Consider the following 20,015-nt stretch of genomic DNA (forward strand, 5'->3'; position numbering starts at 1 on the left):
AGTCAGGGAGATACAAAATTTAAATGAGGCAATAGTTTCTTCTCTTAGGGAATTCAAGTTTAATAGGGCATATGTAACACATGTATAACATATACAGAAAGGCAAATTGTAGCACAGTTGTTCCATCTGAATTGTTAGAGGAAGTTATATCATTGGGAGTCTTCTCCACCAAAGAAATCACAGATCCATCCACTCTTCCCCTCAAAAAAAATACAATAAATAGCTTGATAATTATACTAGAGAAATGCAAATTACTACATGAGGTCAGAGAGGTGAAGTTATACTTGGGAGGTGTAGAGTCCTTAGGACTTTTAGACTTTGATTAACACATTTTTTTCTTTCTGGAAGAAGAAACAATTGAGAATGGAGCTCTGCATGAAAAACTTATTCCAAGAGAAGAGACTTGCAGAATTCTTGACCTGGGCATGGGAAAAATAAAAACAAAATAAAAACCATGATGGAAGAAAAGAGGGAGGAAGCTGACATGTGGTGAGTACTGTGGGACCCGAGAGCAGAACTTGGGGGAGGGAAGGACATTGATTTTATAGTTTTCCAAGGGTTGCCCTGATATTAACTAAGAATGGGGAAATAGATGAACGTATATAGTCAAGTATAGTCAAGTGTTCTTGCTCTGCTCTGAATTTTCCATATATTTGTCTGCATATATGTGTTTCTGGAAGTAAGCTCTTTGCAGGTAATGCATTGCAAATTGGAGGTGCTTAATAAATGTTTGTTAAATTGAGTTGAAGTCATGGTTATACCTATGTATCAGAAGATTTCTAGGAAAAAAAACAAACCATCATTGGAACAGAGATCTAGTATTTCTTGAGGCTACAAGACCTGGATCAGTGCCAAGGACATCTTAATTAGGAACACTCTGCTGAAACCAGTCTGACTATCCAGGAGGATCACTGCAGTGGTGGCTGTGTCTCTGATTTAGCTCAGGGCCTAACCACATTCTTGAAGGAAAAGCTAATAGGCCAGAAAGACAGCTGAGCCTATAGTCATTTCAGATACACTTGACATAGCTTGTGCTTTGAATTGAATTATAGCCATTCAGAGCCTTTGCATGAACCAGATTCAGTCTACAGGTTCTAGGCAGTAAAAGATTTATAATCATAGAATTTTAAGGAATCTCAGAGGCCATCTAGTGTAACTTCCATTCTAAAGGAATGATTCTAAAGGAAGAATTCAAAAAATTAGAACAGATAATCTTTAATATAATAACAACTACTTTATAGTGATAATTTAGGTCCACCTTCTTGTACCATGGTGTGATATACTTAAAATAGCATTGTTCTGTGATCTTGAGATCTTGTCTTGAATTATAGTGTCAATTCTATCACATTATATGAGATTAGGCAAGTTACCTTTCCTTTGACTCAATTTCATCTGTAAAATGAAAAGAATTCCACCTACCCTGTTATTATTTATTTAACTATCATTCAAAAAAGTTAGCACATATTAAAACACTCTGAAAAAGTATGAAAGTGATACAAACTACTGTAAAATGCTTTATTACATCTTCCTGTTTTAAAATAATTAGTACATATCTGAACAATACCAATATTTGTTTTTGAAGTCCTCCACTTGAGGAGCTCTCATTCAGACATCAGAGCTGCATCCATAGCTTTAACTTTGAATTAACTCTCAGGGAAAGTATGATATAGGATGCAAACACACCAGTCACAACTTCTGCTTAACAATCCACAAAATTTGACAACTACATATTAATGAAAATATTATTCATTGAAATTTAATTATAGTCAAGAATAATGAATTTAAGATTTTTTTATGTTCAATATTTTTTCCAATTACATGTAAAAACACTTTTAATCATTCATTTTCTAAAAATCTGAGTTCCAAATTCTCCCCTCCTTCTTTCCCTTCTTCATTGAGAAGGTAAGCAATTTGATATAGGTTATACATGTGCAGTCATGCAAAACATTTTCAGGTTAGTCATGTTGTAAAAGAAAACTCAGACAAAAAACTGTTGAGAAAAATAAAGTTTAAAAAGGTATGCTTTATCTACATTCAGATTCTATCAGTTCTTTCTTTGGATATGGATAGCATTGTTCATCATAGTGTATTTCCCTCCATTCTAATTTTCCCATTTATCTTTCTCTCACCCAGTTCTTCCTCAAGTGTTTTGCTTCTGACCATTGTCTCCAACCTCTCTTATCAGATTGTCCTCTTGAATTTTCCCCTTCCCCTCCTACTTTCTAGCTGGGTAAGGTGGATTTCTATACCTATGTGGTTGTTTATTTCCATTTTGTGCCAATTAAGATGAGAATAAGGTTCAAGCATTGTCTGCCACCCCCTTCCCCATGTTCTCTTCCATTGTAAAAGCCCATTCATGTCTTGTATATGGGATAAATTTTCCCTTTCTACTGCTTCCTTCTCCCTTAATTTTTTTTTTTAGGTATCATCTGTAAGGAGGAAAAGAAAAGCTTTGCAAATAGAGATAGCAAAGGAGTTTGCAAAGAGGGGCTTTCATAAATATCCATTTATTTACCTTCCCATCAGTAATCCTCCTTTCTCACTCCTTATTTTATTTTTCTTAGACATAATGTCATCATAACTCACACCTGTGCTCTCTGTCTACTTCTAATTGCTCTAATAGTTCTTAGGAGTTACAAGTAGCATCTTCCCATATAGGAATGTAAACAGTTTCATCTTATTGAATCTTTTATGGTTTCTCGAGTCTTGTATGTGAATGTTAAATTTCCTATTTAGCTATGGTATTTTCATCAAGAATGCTTAAAAATTCTCTATCTCACTAAATATCTCTCTTTCCCCCTGAAGGATTATATTCAGTTTTATGGGGTAAGTGATTCTTAGTTATAATTCTGGTTCCTTTGCTTTCCAGATTATCATATTCTAAGCCATCTGAGCCTTTAATGTATAAGCTGCTATATTTTATGTAATCTATGGCTCCATGGTACTTGAATAGTTCCTTTTTTTGTATTTACAACATTTTCTCCTTGACTTGGAAATCCTAGAATTTGGCTATAATATTCCTGAGATTTTTCATTTGGGGATTTCTTTTAGGAGGCAATCAGTAGTTTCTTTTAATTTCTATTTTACCCTCTGGTTCTAGAGTATTGGGATCTTTTTCCTTTATAATTTCTTGAAAGATGAAACCTAGGCTCTTTTTTTAATCATGTCTTTCAGGTAGTCCAATAATCCTCAAATTATTTCTCCCGGATTTATTTTCCAAGTTAGTATTTTTTTCTAATGAGATATTTCACATTTCTTCTATTTTTTTTCACTCTTTTGATTTTGCCTTATTGTTTTTTGATGTCTTTTGGAGCCCTTAGCTTCTGCTGCCCAATTCTAATTTTTAAGAAACTATTTTCTTCAGTGAGCTTTTGTACTTTTTTCTTTGGTCATTTTGCTTTTTAATAAATTCTTCTCTTCGGTGGATTTTTGTGCCTATTTTGTCATCTAGCCTATTCAATTTTTAAGGTGTTATTCTCTTCAGTATTTTTTGTGCCTCCTTTACCAAGCCGTTGACTCTTTTTCATGATTTTCTTGCCATCGTTTTCATTTCTTTTCCAAATTTCCCCTCTTATTTCATTTTTAAATCTTTTTTTAAAGCAATTCTAGGAATTCTTTTTGTGCTTGAAACAAATTCATATTTTTCTTTGGGACTTTAAATATAGCTGTGAGTTTGTTTTGATTTTCTTTGTCATCATAGTAACTTTATGTGGATAGGCTCTTTTTTGTTGTTGTTGTTTACTCATCTTTCCAGCCTATTTCTTGACCTTAAACTTTATGTTAAAGTTGAGCTCTGCTTCTAGGATGGAGAGGGCACTGTTTCAAGCTTCAGGTTTTTCATGGTTCTGTTTTCAGAGTTAGTTCTTGGGGTCTGTAAGTTTTCTGTTCTTTCAAGGATATATGATCCAAGGAGAGGTGTGGTCATTGTTCTCCTGGATAGTGCTCCACTCTAAGTGACCACATGTACTCTTTTCTTTTCTGGTACTCTGTGACCAGGATCCTCATTCCAGTTAGTGCTTCTTCTTGCCCTGTGATGGTATATGGTCAATGCAACAGAATCACGTACCCGGTGCCAGAAAAGAGTCACTGAGACTCTCCTTCTGACCAGCCATCTAAGTCCCTCACCATCTGTGATGCAAGAGCTCTGCTGCCAATTCAGTCATCTCCAAGGCCTGATGCTGGCTTGCCTAGATGTGGCCTATGCTACTCTGCACTCCAGTCTCACCCCTAGACTGACTTTTCCTGCTGAGATTCTAAGTTGTCTTAGACTGAAAACTGTTTCACTCTGTTCTTTTTTTAGATTTGTAGGTCCTTCTGAGCATTATTTTAAAGTTGTTTGGAGGGGAATCTAAGAAAAGTTCAGGTGAGTCCTTTGCCTTTACTCTGCTATCTTGGCTTCAGCCCTTCCAACTTGAGATTTTTTTTATCAGAAAAAAGTTTGTTTCTATGCATCAACAACTAGTTATAAGTGGCGACTATGATGATTTGGGAATTCTACTTTAAATTGTTGTTCACCTAAAAATTCCACATAATAATTACTAAAAACTAATTGCTTACAAATTCCATAAATTAAAACATTTTGTTTTGTAAAAAAATTATTTCCTTGGGAAAAACCACAATACACAAATCTCACAGTCTGCCATGTTGTCAGAAATTTGGATTCTTTAAGCAAAAATTTGATTAAGGGTCCCCATATTCCTTAAGAGAAAAATAAAAAGAACACTGTACTCTCAAAATACAAGAGAGATACTTAGGTAATATTTATATCAATAAAGAGAGGCAAAGACATGTTTTCCCTTGGGGGCAGGAGAGCTATGAAGTTCATTTTTGGCAAGGCATCTACTCACCATATCCTATTACTATAGCCTAACTTCTAAGAACCTCAGGAAATTCTGAAACTATAAACAGGTTATGATTTATATCAGTGGAAAGAGTCTACGTACTGATGAAATCATAGGTCCTTGATGAAATAACATGATTTTTTTCTTATAAGTACAGAAGATTAGCTAAAATATATATCTTATATTTTATGATGCTTTGAGGACACCCTATAAATATTTTGCATTAAACTGTAAAATGTAGGGCATAGTTATTTTCTTAAGCCTCTGGTCCCCAAGTATTAGAGTGGCATTCTGAACATCTACTCAAAGCAAAAAAGGAAATATTCAAAGTTAACAGCTGATTCTTGAGAATTGCCACTTGTATTGGATCCAAACTAGAAAGCATCATCTTCCGATTCATTGTCAGTACTGGGTTTAGTCAGCAGTTCCAGTTCTTCTCCATCCTAAAGGAAATGTGTGGACATTAATAATACATTAAAATTAATACATTAAAATTAATAATTATAATTTTCAGTGGCTCATGATGGAGGGGAAATAATGGGGTTTGCTTGACTAAGTTCTTACTGTTAAATCAAAAAGGTATATTTATAACTTGCAAAACCTGTTACCAAAGATCTTATAAAACTCATTTTATAAGTAAATTGACATACTTTGGTAAAATATATTCCATAATCTCTGCAAAGTTAAAACCACCCTGACATTTTGGGGCAGCCATAGTAAACAAATGTAGATAGCACACTCTGCTGGTCATCACTAGTAATGGCTATAGAAAACAACAAAAAATTCAACATTTTTTCCCATCCATCTTTTTTCCCTTAAAACAAAATTAACAACAATCACCCCAGGAATTATCCTTTTCAGAGGTCTTTGAAAAAGCTATCTCTTTTAGGTAAGAATGACAACAAACACTTTTTTGGCTAAAAGGCAGAGCAAAAGATTGGCATATTTCAGATGGGCAGAAAAATTGATTCTGAAATAACAATTTCCAATTTTTTTCTGCCTTAAGCAAAAGCTATGCCACTAAGAATAAAAAAAAACCCTCCCTATGGAGAGTTTATAGAACTACAGAAACATTTCCCAGAGTTAAAAGTGAAATAATAGTTATTTGAACTGTTTAAAAGTATGTATTCATATATGATGAAATGGTTCAACTATAGCTAAGTGAAAGGTAGAATATATTTTATTCTTCCAATAAACATTTATCACAGAACTACTATATGTAATGCACTATGTGAGACCCTAGGTCAGATACAAGGATACCAAGTTGCTACTTCAAAAAGGCTTATCAGTCTTTGTTTATATTCATAACTAACTCTCACTCTCATTCATGCCATTATGATAGTGAAAAGATTCCAATCTATCATAATCATCTGATATTCAAAGTAAATGTCTATTATGTCTAGAAAAGCTTTTCCTTCATGTAGAAACCCTACTAAAAACAATGTTAAATTATCATATGACAGAACTATGATGTAATATTACAGACATGGAATCTGGCCTCAGATGTTTACTAGCTAAGACATGGGCAAGTTTCTTAACCTCTGTTTGCCTCAGTTTTCTCACCTGTAAAATGATGATAGTAGCATCTACCTTGCAAGAATGTTGTAAAAATCAAATAAGATTAATAGCTACAAAGTACTTAGTACCGGTAGTACCTGGTACATAGAAAGTACCATATAAATGTTAGCTATTATTCATGAATGAATGAGGGGAAAATTAAGAAGATGAATTCGGTTTACTTATATATTGCTACTTACCTTTCCATGTTTAAGTATTATTATCTCAATTATAAATATACATATATACACAATATATATGTCTAGGATTGTGGGCCACATATTTTGTGTTAATAACTTTCTTGTCTTTTTACTTTAACAACCCACTTGTAAAATTCTGGTGGAAGAGAAAGTAACATTCTAGGAACTCACCCCATTTGACCTTTCCCAGAAACTGCCACTTGGATCTTTGGTCCTCTCTTGCAAAGAAGCATATTCTATGCTTTTAGATTTACTAATATTATAAATAAATATAGAAAGAAGGACTGATGGTGCTTCCAAAAAGAACTCCAAAGATGGTTTGAAGTCAAAGACCAGGACAGATATTGTAGTGATTATCACTGTTGTGACTTGAGCCATCAGAATATGGAACATGTTATCCAAGAATTTCAAAATGAAGGCTACAGAGAGACCCTGGAAAGCAGTGACAAAAATAAGTGCTACTGAAAATGCATTGTGGCCATAAAAAATCCCACAGTTGTTCATCTGACCATGGTTACTGGTCTGAAGGCTTAGAGTCACTCCATTGAAAAACACTCCAAAGGCATAGAGTTTGCTATTTTGTATGAAGATATTTTCAGTGATCTGGTCTCCTTCTTTCAATATCTTTTCATTATAGATGTTGGCCATTGAGGAAATAAAACATTGAACTATCACAAGCACATGACCCAGGCCCAGGCGGATACGACTGAAAGTCCTGGCTGTGGTATTCCATTTGACTTCAGGAAGAGTCCATTGCTTTGCTGTGCAATTATCTTTCCCATGGCACTCACTGAGTGGTCTTGTGAGGAGAAAGCAAGAATTGGATGAACTGAGAAATGCATCATGATGAAATCCATGCTTTGCCAAGTGTGTATTTTCAGTGCTTGCAGTCAGGGCCACAATTGACAGAAAGAGAATAAGCAGAGAAGCCCACTGCACCCAGGTAAGATGTTGCCTATTCACAAAGGAAAAAATAAGATCATATTTACTCAGTGTATTTTCCTCTTTCATGTTTATCACTAAAACTAATTCATTAGTATTTGTATTAATAAATCCCATATTGCTCTCAAAAATCCCCTCCTTTGTGAGTTCAAAGGAAATATACTGTTGTTTCTGGATCTTAAATTTAGGCTTTTAATTAACCTTTATAGGACATCCCTCCCTTCAGGTCATTGAGTCACCCACATTGAAACTAATTTGAAAACCTTTCTTTCTCATTTCCAAGTCTAATTGTCAGGTTTTGGAGGTTCAGACTAACTTTTTTTGTCTACTGCTTTTTTTTTGGCCATGTTTTTGACATACAGTGATAGGGCTCCTGTAACTCGTACTCAAAGATCATGTATTTAATTATTTCTGCAAGCTCCATCTGACTTTGGGCATTTAGTAGACAAGGGCCATGGAATGAGTGCATGCACCCCTTAAGACAAATATAAACTCTTAGGTATTCACTTTCATAATTTTGTGCTGAATTTTAAGTTTTATTCTTGAAGCTTTTTGCTCTTATAGATCTTTTTATTTTTTCTTTATTGCTATCCCTAGAATGTTTAGAAAATGGAAAAAACAAATAAACCAACCCAGAAAGGGACATGAACACCCTCCCTAATCCCCAAGTTCAGTGATGGGCAAACTACAGCCCGTGGGCCAGATGCAGCCCTTCTCCTTCATAATCTTCTTCATAATCTTTCAGTCATTAATAGGGCTTAGTATCACAAAAAATACAAGAATTTTGTAAAATGTATCATTGATATTTTTTAATAAATTATATTGGCCCACCTAAAGTTTTTTTTTCCTTTCCTTTGGCCCTCTCTTTAAAAAGTTTGCCCATCACTGCCCTAGTTGCATCCACCCATGATTAGATATTCTATTGTGCTGGGATTTTTATTTTTATTTTTATTTTTAAATTTATTTTATTTTTATTTAGCATATCTAGGTCCCTGTCTTTAGCAAAAGCACTTTGTTCTCATGTTAGCAAATTTCAAATAAGATCTAGACAGTCGTTATGACATCATCATAGATAGCAAGACCCTTTATTGCATGGCTGAAGACACTAATTTCTCAACAAGGATTCATATATATGAGATCCTAGAGGCACAACTGGTACAACTTAGCCTAGTACTACAGTGCTGAGTTGGAGTAGACAACATAGATCATATAATCTAAACTTAACATTTGATGAATGAGAAAAATTAAATATCTTAATTGTTAAGGGACTTATACAGGGTCACAGAGTATCACAATTAGCATTGGACCCCACATGTTTTGAGATTATGTCAAATACCTCTTCCATTAGACCATATCAACTAGAATTATGGTACTATAGATTTAGAATTGGAAAAGACATCATAGTTTATCTAGTTCCCACTCCTCATTTTAAAGATGAGTAAACTGGCTGAGAAAGGAGTGCCTCAAATATATTTTTGCTATACCACATTGCCAGTCTCGATTTGGTTCATATCTATCATGCCATTCATTCTGGCTTGTATTTAACCCAGGATTGAGTGTTATGATCTATGTTGCCATAATTTTCCAACCTCCTGGTTATATTACCTTCATGATTCTAATACCTGGCTCAATTTTCTTTGCCAACCCTTTCCTTGATCCCAGCATCTTCAATATCTACACTGATGACCTACCCTCTCCTAAAGTCCACTTTAACTTCTTAGCTTCTATGTCAACCTTCCCCATTCTCCTGCTATCCCCAAGGATGATCATACTTCAGAATTCACTACTATTGGGACGGTTCCAATTTCATAATCCAAATTCATAAAATTTTAATTATATTGCCTTCTCTTACCAAAATCTCTCATCCATATATTTCCTTTACTTCTTTACTCCTATTCCCGCCATTCCCTTTTATTTTGACCTTTCTTTCTTCCATTCTTTCCTGTTCTCTCAAGTTTCTCAATCCTGATCTAGCTACATTTTCCTTTTTACCTATTCTAGACACTATGGTTGCCCACTCTGATTCTGCTCTTTCCCGTAGTCCCTTGAATCGCCTCTCTCTAACTTTCTGTCATCTTTGCTCTAATTCTAAATCCTGTTTAACATTATGATTTTTCCATCCCCAGTCCCTTGAGCAAATCAGGACATTGTGTTGACCAGGTCCCCTACAAAAGCATTATATCTATACTTTATGGGGTCAGCTGGTGGGTTGCAGTGCCAGGTCTAGAGACAAGAGGTCCTAGTTGTATGACCCCGGGCAGGTCACTTAACCCCTTACCACTCTTCTGCCTTAGAACCAATATATAATATTCCTTCTAAGATGGAAGGTAAGGGTTTTTTTTTAAAAGCGTCTTATCTAAACTTTAACTGGACTGCATAGAAATCCTTTGATTGGGCCATTACACATTTTTTCTTTTGCCAAGAACCTGACTCCACCCTTTCCTCCTTCACATTAATCAGATGACTACTTTCTTCTTTAATAAGAGGTTTGCAATTATCCACTATGAATTCCTTCTAATTTTCTCTTCTACTTCCCATATTTTCCACCTTTTCTCCAGTTTCAGTAGAAGAGGTAACCTCTTTCCTTCCCAAAAGTAATCCTCAATCCCATCCTTTCCTATCTCCTCCATGATTTTGCTACATCTTTCCTCTATTGTTTAATTCCTGCCATACCCGACAAGCACATTCTAGTATCTCCCTTCCTTAAAAAAAAATGCCTCTCAAATCCTGCTACTAATTCTATTTTTTCTCTTATTGATAAATTTCTAGGGAAAAAAATCTATATTTGCTATCTTCTCTTTCTCACTATATATTCCTCAGTGACTTGCTTACATTTCCATCACTCTATTGAAACAACTTTCTCCAATGACCTTATTACTAAATGAAATGGGCTTCCCCCCCCCCCTTTTTTCACCTTTTTTTGTGTGTGGTATCTGACACTATGAACCACTTCCTTCTTGATCATTAGGGATTCTGACACTCTTATAATTCCCTCTCTTTCTCTTCACTCCCTCCCTTTCTTTTTCCCTTCCCCTGCCCCCCTCAGCCCCACTCCCTGCATCTTCATCTCACTATTCATTTCTTTTGCTCTCTCCATCAAAAACTAAGAAGCTCAGACAAGTCCAATTAGAATGGTGAAAAAATTCTTGTTATATGAAGATAGGTTGGAAGAAATGGAGATGTTTAGCCTGCCGAAGAGGAAACTCAAGGGGAACATGTTCACTATCTTCTAGTATATGAAAGGTTATAGTGTAGAAGACGGATTAGACTTTTACTGTTTGGCCATGCAGGGCAGAGCCAGGAGCAATGGGTAGAAGGTACAAAGAGGAAATTTTAGGCCTGATGTTAGGAAATATTTCTAATAGTTAGAGTTATATAAAAATGGAATGACCCAACTCAGAAAATGTTTCTCCTACCTGGAGATCTTTAAGAAAAGGCTAGATGAAAATTTGTTGGGTATATTAAAATAAGGATTCCTCTTAAGTATGAATGTTCTAATATCCCCTCTAATTCTAAAAAAATCCATGATTTCATTATCATTCTCTCATCCTTTAAACATAGTTATAACCTAAAGTAATATCCTAGGCCCTTTTCTCTTGTCTTCTTACATTCTTTCAAGTCCAATCAAATAAAAAAAGCATTTATTAATCATTCACCATGTGCCAGACACTGAGCTAAGTACTAGTGATACAAAGAAGGGCAAAAAGCAAACCCTGCTCTCAAGGATTTCACATTCTCTAATAGAGGAGATACTTTGTACAAATAATGACTCTTCTGTATGACAGACTTCTATATATTTGAAGACAGTTATCAGATCTCTGCTTAAATCTACTTTACAGGATAAACATCCTCAGTTTCTTCAACTGATCACTAAATATGACACAAACAAATATTTCCTTCACCTTCCTGGTTGCTCTCTTATCTAACTTATCAATGGCCTTTCTAAAATGTGGTCCCCAAAATAAACATAATGATGCCAGATGTGGTCTGATCATGTCTGATTATCAACTTCCTATACCTGGACTCTATTCCTGCCATAATGCAGCCTGCATTTGCTTTCTTGGCTGCCATAGCATACTGTTGATTCACATTGTACACCATGACACTGACATTATATAGTAGCCCACTAAAACATCCAGCTTTTTTAGACAAGCTGCTAGCTGGTTGTCTTTTCCTCTTCTGGTGCTTATGAAGATGAATTTTTGATTTCAAGTGTATCTAATGTAGTATCCTATATCCTTTTCTCTTCCTTTTTTCCTATGGTGATCTCAGTTGTTTTTCAATTCCTGTGGCTTCATTTATAATCTTTATAACTCCCAAATGTATATTACTCTCAAGCTCTCCTCAAAGTTCTAGTTCCATATTTCCAACTGCTTAGTGGAAATCCCTATCTGGCTACCTGCCGGAATTTCAAACCCATTAACAATAGGTTTAACATATGTACTCAGTTATTCAAGTGTAACTGAGATCTTATCAATGTGGCAAACCTTCCAATGGTATATCAATGAATCAAATCAGCATTTGTTTTAAATGCCAGGCATTATGCTAGTTGCTAGAGATACAGAGGCAGACATGAAAACAATCCCAGCAGCTAAGGGCAGTGATGGCAAACCTTTTAGAGACCATGTGCCATGCCTCACCCCCTGCCCCTCCAGAGACTGTGTGCTGTGCACCCCCCTTTTACTCCACACCAGGGAGGGAGGAAGCCCTCCCATTGGGCTGCTGGGTGGAGGGCGGATGAAGTGAGGAATGTCCTCAGCAAGTGTAGAGAGAGGAGGGGAGTAGAGCTTGAGGGCTCAGCTACCTGTGAGCTGCCCATCTTAACCCCTGTAAGCTCCCATTGGGCTGCTAGGTGGAGGGGGTATGTGTGAAAAAATGTCATCAGGCGTGGTGGAGAGGGGGAGGAGAACAGTTTCACCTGAGTCCCTCTGCCTTTCTAGTAACCAACTCTGAGGTAGAGGGGCAGCCACATGCCCATAGAGAACACTCTGCATAAGCCATCTTTGACATCTGTCCCATCCCATAGGTTCACCATCACTGAGCTAGGGGATCAGAAAGGCTTCATGTAAAGATGTTGAGCTAAGGCTAGAAGGAGACTAGGGATTCTAAGACATAGAGGTGAAGAAGTACATTCCAGGCATGAAGGCCAATACATGTAAAATTGTATTGTGTAGGAATTTGTATTATTGGAATTAATTGTAGTATTGGAATTGTGTAGGAATTGAAGAATCTAAAAATTAAGTGTCCCAGTGTCACATAATAAATGGCAGCCAGGCATAGAATTTCACTATCATTTTCCAAATTATGGATTCCATTATGGCTCCATCTTCTAAAATTTGTATACTGTATGCATATGTAGATATGGTTACTTGGGAAGTGACAAAAGAAGTTGCTTATGCCATTTAAGTAAGTAGAAACAAATGAAACTTTAGATATTTAGATATTCTTTGCCTTCAATCTCCTAAAAGAAATACTTTGCATTATTTATAGCTCATTAAGTTTCAGGGTTTAAGAATTTTCTCTCTCTCTCTTTTTTTTAACTTTATTATCTTCTACTTTGCCCCTTTTATCTATATTATAGGAACTCATGGCTTTCAGTGGTTTTATTGCCTAAGTATATGTCAACAATGTTAATTTTTCAGGCTTCAAAGTGGACATCAGATAGTGTAGTTTATTTCTGAGAAATTAATAAAGTCTCATTAAGAAGGTCTAGAAGAGCTCTTATGCTGCTATTCTTTGACCCCAATTTTATTGCTGCTGAGCAAAGACCACTTCAAAACATAAAGGGATAATAACAAACACAATATGATTTCTAAAAGATATTATAAAGATCAAACATCATAAATTTATAATAGCATTTAAGAAAATGCAACATTTAAAAATTATTTACATAAAAGCAACCAGAATATTAACTACATTATTATAGTATTTTAATTGTAGTATATGCACTACCTTTAGCCTTAATATTTTGAGCATCAATTAAAATATCAAGTTATAATCATGAAAGTCAGAGACTTATGGAAAATAATCCTCTATTGCAAAGCAAAATCACAATTTTTACATCAAAACTTCTTTCTTGCAAATAGGAAATCAAAGAATACCCAGTAAACACACGATTTTGAAATATAAACTTAAATAAATAATAAGTCATGGAAGGAATTTAATAGAGCTAACTATTTGTAATAAATAACTGTTAAAGGAATTTAAATAATTTATAGAGAATACAGAAGATATATTAATAAGAAAATTAACTCATCTCCAAGTATCGATAATTATTGAAAAATAAATATTTTACTATATATTGTGACCAAACAGGATTTATCCCAGGAATGCAGGGATGGTTTAATATAAGGAAAGCTAATAACATTGACCATATTAATAACAAAAGTAATAAAAATCATATGATTAAAGCAATAGATACAAAAAATTCTTTGATAAAATGCAACACTCATTCCTATTAAAAATACTGGCAAGCATACGTATAAATGAAATTTTTCTTAAAATGATATGAAGCAGCTACCTAAAACCATCAGCAAGTATTATCTATGAAGGGGAGAAGCTAGAAGCCTTTCCAGTAAGGTCAGGAGTGAAAAAAGGATACCAATTATGAACAGTGTTATTTAACATAATATTAGAAATATTAGCAATAGCAATAACAAAAAGAAACTGAAAGAATCAGAATGGGCAAAGAGGTAATAAAACTACCTCTTTCTACAGATGATCTGATGGTATATGTGGGAAATCCTAGAGATTAAAATACAAAGTTAATTGAAACTATTAATAATTTTAGTAAATTGGCAAGATGAAAAACAAACCCATGTGAATGACTAACATTTTTATATATTATTAAGAAAGTCTTACAAGAAGATTTAGAAAAAGATACTCCATTTAAAATAACCATAGATACAATAAAATATCCAGGAGTATACCTGCCAAAACAAACAGAGGAACTACACGAACATAATTATTAAACACTTTTTACAAAAATAAAATTGGAAGAAATGTTAATTGCTTGTGGATGGGCAGAGCCAATATAATTAAAATGACAATCCTACCAAAACTAAACTACTTATTCAATGCTTTCCCAATCAAATTACAAGAAAAGGTATTTTATTGAGCTGGAAAAAACAATAACAAAATTCATTTGGAAGAAAAAAAGATCAAGAATAGCAAAAGAACTAATGAAAAAATATAAAGGAAGGAAGTCTAGCAGTATCAGATTTTAAACTGTGTTATAAAGAAGTAATTATTAAAACTATCAGGTACTGGCTAAGAAATAGAAAGGTAGATAAGTGGAATAGTATACAGACATACAACAAAAAGTAGTAAAAGATTATGCTAATCTTGTAATTGACAAAAATATAGAGCTAGGCTATTGGGATAAAAAATCACTATTTGGTAAAAATTGCTGTAATATCTGGAAAGTAGTTAGTTTGGCAGATACCAGGGTATAGGCCAATATCTTACACCATTAACTAAAATAAGATCAAAATAGATCCAAGATCTAGACATAAAAAGAAATATCATAAGAAAATTAGAAGATCTGGGAACATATTACTTATTGGATTTAAGGATAGAGAAATGATGAGTAAACAAGAGATAGAGAGCATTGTGAGATGGCAATTGGATAAGTTTAAGTACACTAAATTGAAAAGTTTCTGTACGAATAAATGCTGCCAATATTAGAAGGGAAGCAGAAAATTGGGAAAAATTTTTATAGACTGTAAAATCTATGAGAATAAGAGTTATCCCCTAATTGATAAGTGGGCAAAAGATATTAACAGTTTTCGGATGAAGAAATCAAAGTCATATACATAAATATACTCTAAATCGATACTAATTAGGGAAAGGCAAAATAAAAACAATTCTAAGGTATCATCTTACACCCTTCAGATTGGCTAAAATAACAAAAGGGAAAGATGACAAATGTTGGAGGGGATATGTAGAAGTGGGAGGACACTAATATAAATTGGTGAAACTGTAAATTGAACCAACATTTTGGAGAACAGTTTGGAATTAGGTTCAGAGAGCTATAAAAGTGTGTATATTCTTAGATGCAAAATTACTATTGCAGGGTCTGTTCCCCAAAGAGATTAGGAAAAAAAGAGAAGAATTTATATGTTCCAAAACATTTATAGCAGCTCTCTTTGGGGTGAAGAAGAACTGGAAATTGAGGGGATGTTCAATTAGGGAATGGTTAAATAGATTGTAGCATATGATTGTGATGGTAAACTACTGCACCATATGAAATGATGAACAGGTTAATTTTTTAAAACCTTGGACAGAATTACATGAAATAATGAAGAGTGAAATGAATAGAACCAAGACAATATTATATACATTTACAGATTTAATATCTGAAGAATAACTTATGAATGTTCATTTCCAGAGAACAAACTGAAAAGTGGAAATAGGAAATATATAATTTATACATTTTGCTGGGTGATACTTTCTATGATGTTAGGAAGGGGCTGAATAAAAAAAAAAAGAAAAAAGAAATATAGCATGGATAGATTTGCACAACTAAATGCCATATTAAATTGCTTAACATAGACATCTAAACACTTGAGGCTATAAAAGGGGAGATAGTTGCTGTGGATTAGAGATTGCACTATTGGCCAAAGGACCAAAAGGCAAAAAGGGTACATTTCTTTCAAGTGGACTGATTCAAAACAAAATTGAAGTTTTGAGTGTCCTATTTGTATTTTTGTAGCTAATTACTGGACATTGGCTAAAATGTTATCATAAAAAGATTTTAACTTGACAAATTGTGATGTAAAAAATAGTGTACTGCATTAAGTATGATTTTCATTATGGCTTGGGACCCCGTTTTCATCCCCCATGCACCAGAGGAATACATATCCAATTTTATAATGGAAATTGATAGGAAAATACTATTGAGCTCACAAACATTTGCTTGACAGGCAGGTTTTCTAGGACATATGTATTCATAAAGTTGAGTGTAATTTGTAAATATTTCAAAATATATTCCTGAAAAGCTCCTTAAACCACCTGGTGGTTAAGAATTTAAGTTTCACATTTCACAAATTAATTCATATAAAATCTTAGGAAGTATAAAAAAAAGCTGACTATGCCATTTTAGAAAGAACAAATTTAAATATAGATTCCTTCTACCCCTCTTAAAATGTAACTATAAGAGAATAAAATTATATATTTAAGTATATTTATATATAATATTAATTATAAAATATATAATTTCAAATTATAAATAAAAATGATAAATATGAGAAAAAATCTTTAAGAGGTCTTTGAATTTGGAGAATTATTGAAGATACCATATTATTTGTGAAGTGAGGTCATCTAAGTCATTGACCAGAAAACCTGTTTCTCCCTGGGGAAAGTAGAGATCAGAAATGAGCTTTTCTGTGAAGGTCAGTTAGCTCAGAACCAAAACAAAATACAGTCAGGATCCATGAGAAAGCAGTCAGTCCAGGATAAGATATACAATGGAATGTCCTGTACCCCATGCTAATGACGAATCTGGCTTCTAGACAATAAGGCTTGCTTGCTTCATCAAGGTTATGTCTCATTAATGAACATTATTTGCTTTGTATCTTGTACACTATAAAAACTGCATTGTAACTTCAGTCCAGTGCAGCTTTCACTAGGAAAGTCTGCCCTGGCCAGTAGGTACATTTATTAATCAACAGATTAATAAATAAATATTGGTTCCATTAATCTGAACTTCTGGGTGTGCGGACTTGCTTTATGAAGTACACCACTTCATTTGTCACTCTTTGAATGGTTAAAAGCCAGACAACTGTATATCATAACTGATTATTCATAATCTCAAATAGCTGTGACTTCAGTATGAAGAATCAGAAATGAAAAAAGAGGAACAACTAGGTGGCTCAGAGGATAGAGAACCAGTTGGTCCTGGGAGATATGAGGTGCTGGGGTGAAATCTGTCCTCAGACACTTAAGAGTTGTGTGACCCTAGAAAAGTTATTTAATCACAACTGCCTAGCCCTTACTGCTCTTTTGCCTTGAAACCAATACTTAGTATCAATTCTAAGAGAGAAAATTAGGGTTTAAATAAAATTAAAAAAGAAAAGAAAAGAAGGAAAAAAAGAGAATGCCAAATTAAAAACAAAAAGGACGAGCAACTAATATAATTTTATTATGCTATTAAATTGCCAACTTAAATTAGAATTAAGGAGGATTAGAGTCCTAAAGAACCACAAGCTTTGAATGGAGGCAGTGCAGTATATCAGAAAAAAAGACAAGACTTGGGACTCCAAAGACATACCCTGGAGTCTCATTTCTTTGATTTGCTAGTCCTTCCTCTGAACTAAAGCAAGTCATTCAACTCTCTAATAAGTGAGAAATTAAAAATAATATCACTTTTAAGTTCCTCATAAGTTTGTTGTTATCCTCAAATGAGATACAAATATAAGGCATTTGATAAAGTAAAAGGAATGGATAAATAATTATAAGCTAATTGTTATCTTAATTTAGGATACTTCAGTTACTATACTTCAAAACATTGCCTACTTAATAGAAAGTTTATAATACCTAATTACCCCAATTTAAAATTAGTATTATAATAATTAAAAAATGTGATTCAGAGATTAGTTCTCCATTAAAGACTGAAAATTTGGTTCAATTCCTTTCATAGTTTAACTTTAGGACTAGTTTAGGATGAGATAATTTGATCCACAGAGATCTGAATGATGGTTGTATCATACTGTGAAAAGTTTAAGTCTATTATGTTATTATTACTCTTTGGTCAATTGATAACATACCAAATTCCTTTCTCTAAGAGCTAGTAAAATGAGAAAAGTGTCAATTTAAAAAAATACTTAAGTATTTTACATAAAATATTTTTCATCCCTATCTCCCAAACTAAAAACATGAGGAAACTGATGGTTCCCATATTTCACATGAGGTTTGGGAGGATAAATGAATGAAAAAGCAATTATTAAGTGCTTCTACATGTTAAGCACTAATAATTAAACTAATATGGCATGGAGATACAAACAGAGAAATCAAAATTTTCTCTTATCTTAAGGAGCTCACACTCTAATTGAGGGGGACAGGGGGGCAGGGAGTAAAAATGAATGCAAAGGACCAGAAAGAAGCCTTAAGGATACAAGAGTGCTTATGAACTCTCTGCAGAAAGTTGGAGCCTCAAAAAATAAAATGCTAACATAACAATACCTTGCATAATTATCTTTTTCTAAAAGAGCTCAAACTACTTAATACACCTTATCAAAAAGGATTTCACCAATTTTTTACTGGAGCTGTGATTTCAGTTTCCCAGCTTTCCAGATGGGTTAAATAACTTGCCCATTACAACAACAACAACAAAAAAAAAAACTAATTTTTTGAATAAAAACTAATTATTTGAATAAAATACAAATTGGACCTTGAGATTATAGTGTTCAGGTATATCATCTGAAACAGGGTGAGGCAGTTTTACAGTACGATATATTCTTTCATAGAAAGTTACTTACTTTAGCACTATCCTGAATAGAAGAGCTGTTGTTATAATGCTAAAATTTGAGAAGAGCACAGCCATGGCCTAGAAAGAAACAGAAGATAAGGTTACAATGAAAACAAAGTAATGAGCTCAGAAATCTTTCGACTTGGTATTCACTAGACAAAAAAGCTCTCTGGTTAAAATATAGAGGTTATTAGGGCAGCTCTTTCACTAGAGGATTAAATTCCTTTGTTATTGCTGGGTAAATTTATGCAGATATAATCAAGTATTAGGCAGACCTTGAAAATCCATGCTCAGCTGTAAGGGCAACTCATGTAAACAACTTGCATGTCAAGATTCAGAGACAGACATTAATTCTGAATGTTTGGCCTTGGAAGCTAAGTAAGCAGTAAGAGAGCAATTTTCATCAAATTTCATATTCACAATGAATATCTTAGGATCTCAAAGTGCTTCTTTCAGCTTCTAAACCCTTACTTTCTGTCTTAGAATCAATACTGTGTATTACTATTATGCCCATAAAACAAGTGTGGAACAAATTACTTCTTTTTGGCTAGTTAGATCGTTATTAAACTGTGAAAGGAATTGAATCAGATTTTCAAATTTTAATAGAGAACTAATTAATTAGATTCTTAATGCTTCCTCAAAATTAAGAGCTGACTTCCTTTAGGTTCTACTTATTTTTCTCCTTTTTTTCTTACTTTTTAAAAAATTGAATTCTATTTTTTCAGTTACATGTAGAAATAATTGTTGTCAATTGTTTTCTGACATTTTGCAATTCAGATTCTCTTCCTCATTTCCTCAACCCCTTCACAAGGCGATAAATAGTCTGTTAAGGGTATAGCAGTACTTTCACATATTTCTGTATTCCCTGTGTCATGGTTGAAAACACATCACATAAAATAAAAACTCATGAAGGAAATAAAATAAAGGTTGGCATGCTTTGATCTGCAATCAGATTTTAACAGTTTTTTCTTTTTTCTTTTTTTTTTTTTTTTTTTTTGAGGAAATATG

At 33.8% G+C, this 20,015-nt stretch overlaps 1 protein-coding gene across 1 annotated transcript in view; it reads right to left on the reverse strand.

Moving 5' to 3' along the window:
* Positions 1-5,094: 5,094 nt before the first annotated feature.
* SLC35A5 (solute carrier family 35 member A5) overlaps positions 5,095-20,015 on the reverse strand; it is a 33,590-nt gene continuing 18,669 nt past the window's right edge. Inside the window, exons 4-6 of the mRNA XM_044666780.1 lie at positions 19,018-19,085; positions 6,770-7,553; positions 5,095-5,284 (exon numbers count right to left, since the gene is read on the reverse strand). Coding sequence (XP_044522715.1) covers positions 5,216-5,284; positions 6,770-7,553; positions 19,018-19,085 — 921 coding nt within the window. The 3' untranslated portion in view covers positions 5,095-5,215. The remainder of the gene's footprint in view (positions 5,285-6,769; positions 7,554-19,017; positions 19,086-20,015) is intronic.

This window comes from Gracilinanus agilis, chromosome 3, assembly GCF_016433145.1.
Source record: "Gracilinanus agilis isolate LMUSP501 chromosome 3, AgileGrace, whole genome shotgun sequence".
Classification (NCBI taxonomy): Eukaryota; Metazoa; Chordata; class Mammalia; order Didelphimorphia; family Didelphidae; genus Gracilinanus; species Gracilinanus agilis.